The following is a 3,781-nucleotide window of genomic DNA, read 5'->3' on the forward strand; positions in this document are numbered from 1 at the left end:
CACTGAACATATTGTAAGATAATGTCAATCGGGCGACTTTGAAAAAAAAAAGAATTTATAGTTAGGAGTAATTAATTTTTGGATGAATTAAAACACAATTTTCATCCAAATATCAAATTTTATTTTTTGGCAAGTACAACATCCCTGAACTTTTTTAGCAACGAAACGACGACGAAGTTTTATTGCATAATAGATAAAATAAACATAAAAGATGGTGTTGCAATTATAACATTTGAAATTCATTTCAAAATTACAAATTCAGATCAAATTTGTGGTATTTTCAATAATTAACCCAATATTTTGTTTACTCGTTAGGGAAAAAAAATCAGCAGCTTGCATTGGCTCTCAGTGATAAACATATTGTGCATGCTTCATCATGTAATTTTTATAGTAAAAAAAAAAAAGTGTTACTATGTACTCTCTCCGTCCCACGAATTTTGACATGTATTTCTTTTTTGACCGTCCCATGAATCTTGATACATTTCCAAATAAGGTAATAACTATTACATTCTCTCTCCTACTTTATCATTTTTATTATCTTCTCTCTCTTACTTTATCACTGTTATACTTTATTAACTACACACTTAAAACACTAATCTACAACTTCTTAATTCCCGTGCCGAAACTAAAACGTGTCAAGATTCGTGGGACAGAGGGAGTATGTACCAAAGTCAAACGATATATATCTTTCTTTCGCTCTCATCGCAAGTAATGGAGATAAGAACTTTGAATAAACGAAGGCCATAAAATATATAATTTCAAAGTGAATTTATGCGGCCTTTGATTAATCTAAATGCTGAATTTCCACGAACAATACTTCAAATCTGACGTTTCGAATTCAAACATTCGCATACTTTTCCTATAAGTAGATTAATGATGGAGTCTCATTTAAACACAAAATCATCGTCATCATTCAATCATGAAGAGTCCTAACATTTCCACACTCTCATTCATTCTTGTTCTTCTTCTCATCTCTTTGTCCTCTCCCGCAGCTTCTGCTGCCTATAAGCACCGAGATTTTCTTGAATGTCTAACCCAACAATTCAAGAACTATTCTTCGATTTCAAGCAACGTTTACACCCCCACAAACACATCATACTCTTCCGTTCTTCGATTTTCCATCCAAAGTTTAAGATTCACCTCAGATTCTACTCCAAAACCGCTCGTAATTTTACAACCAGAGTACGAATCACAAATCCCACCCATCATCTGCTGCGCCAAATCGAGTGGCTTGCAGATCAGAACTCGAAGCGGCGGCCATGACTACGAGGGACTATCTTACGTCGCGCAAGTCCCGTTCGTCATCCTTGATTTGATCAATCTCAGTGAAATCAAAGTTGATGCCGCGGAGAAAACCGCATGGGTTGGATCCGGTTCAACAACCGGTTCTGTGTATTACAGAGTCGCAGAGAAAAGCCCGGTTTTAGGGTTTCCGGCCGGTTCTTGCACGACAATTGGTATAGGTGGGCATTTCAGCGGAGGCGGCTACGGAACGTTGATGCGAAAATATGGCCTGGCTGCAGACCAGGTGATCGATGCAAGAATAGTCGACGTTAACGGCAGAATTCTCGACAGAGAATCAATGGGCGAAGAGCTGTTCTGGGCGATCAGAGGCGGCGGAGGCGCCAGCTTCGGCGTGATCCTTGCATGGAAGGTGCAATTGGTGGATGTTCCAGAAAAAGTCACTGTTTTCAGCATTGGCCGAACTCTGGAGCAAAATGCTACTCAATTAGTTGAGAAATGGCAATCCATCGCCCCCAAACTCGACCACGATTTGTTTGTGAATGTCATCCTAGTCCCGGAAAATCTGAGTCCCGCCCAACAAGGAAGGAACAAGACGATTCGTGCTATATTCAATTCACTTTTCCTCGGCGGGATCGACAGATTGCTGCCGTTGATGCAAGAGAGCTTCCCTGAGTTAGGGTTAGTGAGAGAAGACTGCACCGAGATGAGCTGGATTCAATCCATCTTAAACTTCGCCGGCTTCCCCATAGATTCACCTGAAATGCTGTTGAACAGAACTCAACCCGCAGTGAGATACTTCAAAGCCAAATCCGATTATGTGCAGAAACCGATTCCTGCATCCGGGCTTCAAGGCGTGTGGAGGCTGATGTATGAGCCGGAAGCCGACCAGTCTTTGCTCATCTTCAGCCCTTACGGTGGAAGAATGGACGAAATCCCTGCTTCCGCCACTCCATTTCCTCACAGGGCAGGAAACCTTTACAAAATCCAGCATTTGGTGTATTGGGATGAAAGCGAGAATCAAGATTCGGACAGCTACATAAGTTGGATGAGAAGGCTCTACAGGTACTTGGCTCCTTATGTGTCGAGCTCGCCCAGAGCTGCATACCTCAATTACAGAGATCTCGACATTGGAGTCAATAACCCTTATGGAAAAACAATTTATGCACGAGCGAGCATTTGGGGCAAGAAATATTTCAAGAATAACTTTGATCGCCTTGTTCGTGTGAAAACTATGGTTGACCCACACAATTTCTTCAAGAATGAACAAAGCATTCCGCCATTGCGCTGAAAATCAAGACAAATGCTTGAGGATTGATTGTTATATATCTTTGCTTTAATTATGTATTGATAACCGTTTGATGTTAGTATTTTGTAAGAATGAAGATTTGTAAGGTTCCTGTAATGTTGTAGTGATATTATTGATTCGTAAGAGTAATATCTGTTTGAATGCGGTAGCATATATGTTCTTCCTTCTTGAAACTAGATTTAAAAAAGAAACAATAGGGCCGGATGGCCCTATTAATGATTGAAACTTAAATTTTGTCCACCAAATGATAAATAACAATATTTGGCCATTTTTTATGCGTCTTACCTAATATATACCCCTTAATTAACCCAATGAATCTAATACCTTCGTTTGACCCGGATCCGGATTCATGGAGATTCAGGTTTCTCCAGGGATTAACCCATGCAGAGATCAGCACATACACGTGATCTCTCTCTCTCTCTCTCTATCTCGCATGCGATCCACCTCTCTCACCTCTATCTGCGCCCTATTGTTTCTGCGATGATGATGAATGAAGCCAATTCTCCACCTCTCTTGCTGTGATTCTCTATCTCGCCTGCGATCCACCTCTCTCACCTCTATCTGCGCCCTATTGTTTCTGCGATGATGATGAATGAAGCCAATTCTCCACCTCTCTCGTTGTGATTTTCCCCGACGAAGAGATTAGAGAGACGATTTATCCTCTCCTCCTCCTGCTCTCTCTCACCGCCCTCGACGTATCTGAATTCTCTCTTTGATTGTCCTCTCCGCATCTATCTCTCGCTCGCCGGCGCCGACGAAGAGACTAGAGAGACGATTATCCTCTCCTCTTCATCTTCCTCATCTCTCACCACTTTCGACAAATCTGCAGTGATCCGGCGAGATTTGGTATGAGATTGTTAGTTTTTTGTTTGTTTGATCTGTTTCATCTTATATTCACATTATGATTTCTTCGAGTTCTTCTATTTCTGTGATTTTTGTATTTTTGTACGAGATTTGGCACGTATATTATATTGTTGTTGTTTTTGTATGTGTAGCTGTCAATGGTAGGCACTTATGGCACTATTAGTGTCATACAATTGTGTTCTGATATCATGTAGCTGGGTGGTGCAGTCATTTGGCCATTTTAAACACTTCCCCGTAGGGTGTATATTATCCAATTAGGGTTTAGATGTTCCATTTAGGGTTTAGATGTTTCATTTAGGGTTTAGATTCGTTTGCTGTTATGTTTGTATTTTGGATATGGGTAGGCACTTATGGAACTATTAGTGC

General features: G+C 40.7%; 1 protein-coding gene across 1 annotated transcript; it reads left to right on the forward strand.

Moving 5' to 3' along the window:
- Positions 1–803: 803 nt before the first annotated feature.
- Positions 804–2,782, forward strand: LOC131026381 (tetrahydroberberine oxidase-like). Its single transcript, XM_057956249.1, has one exon. The coding sequence runs from the start codon at positions 920–922 to the stop codon at positions 2,531–2,533; it is 1,614 nt and encodes a 537-aa protein (XP_057812232.1). The 5' UTR covers positions 804–919; the 3' UTR covers positions 2,534–2,782.
- The last annotated feature ends 999 nt before the right edge of the window (positions 2,783–3,781 follow it).

The sequence above is a fragment of the Salvia miltiorrhiza genome, chromosome 5 (genome assembly GCF_028751815.1).
Source record: "Salvia miltiorrhiza cultivar Shanhuang (shh) chromosome 5, IMPLAD_Smil_shh, whole genome shotgun sequence".
Classification (NCBI taxonomy): domain Eukaryota; kingdom Viridiplantae; phylum Streptophyta; class Magnoliopsida; order Lamiales; family Lamiaceae; genus Salvia; species Salvia miltiorrhiza.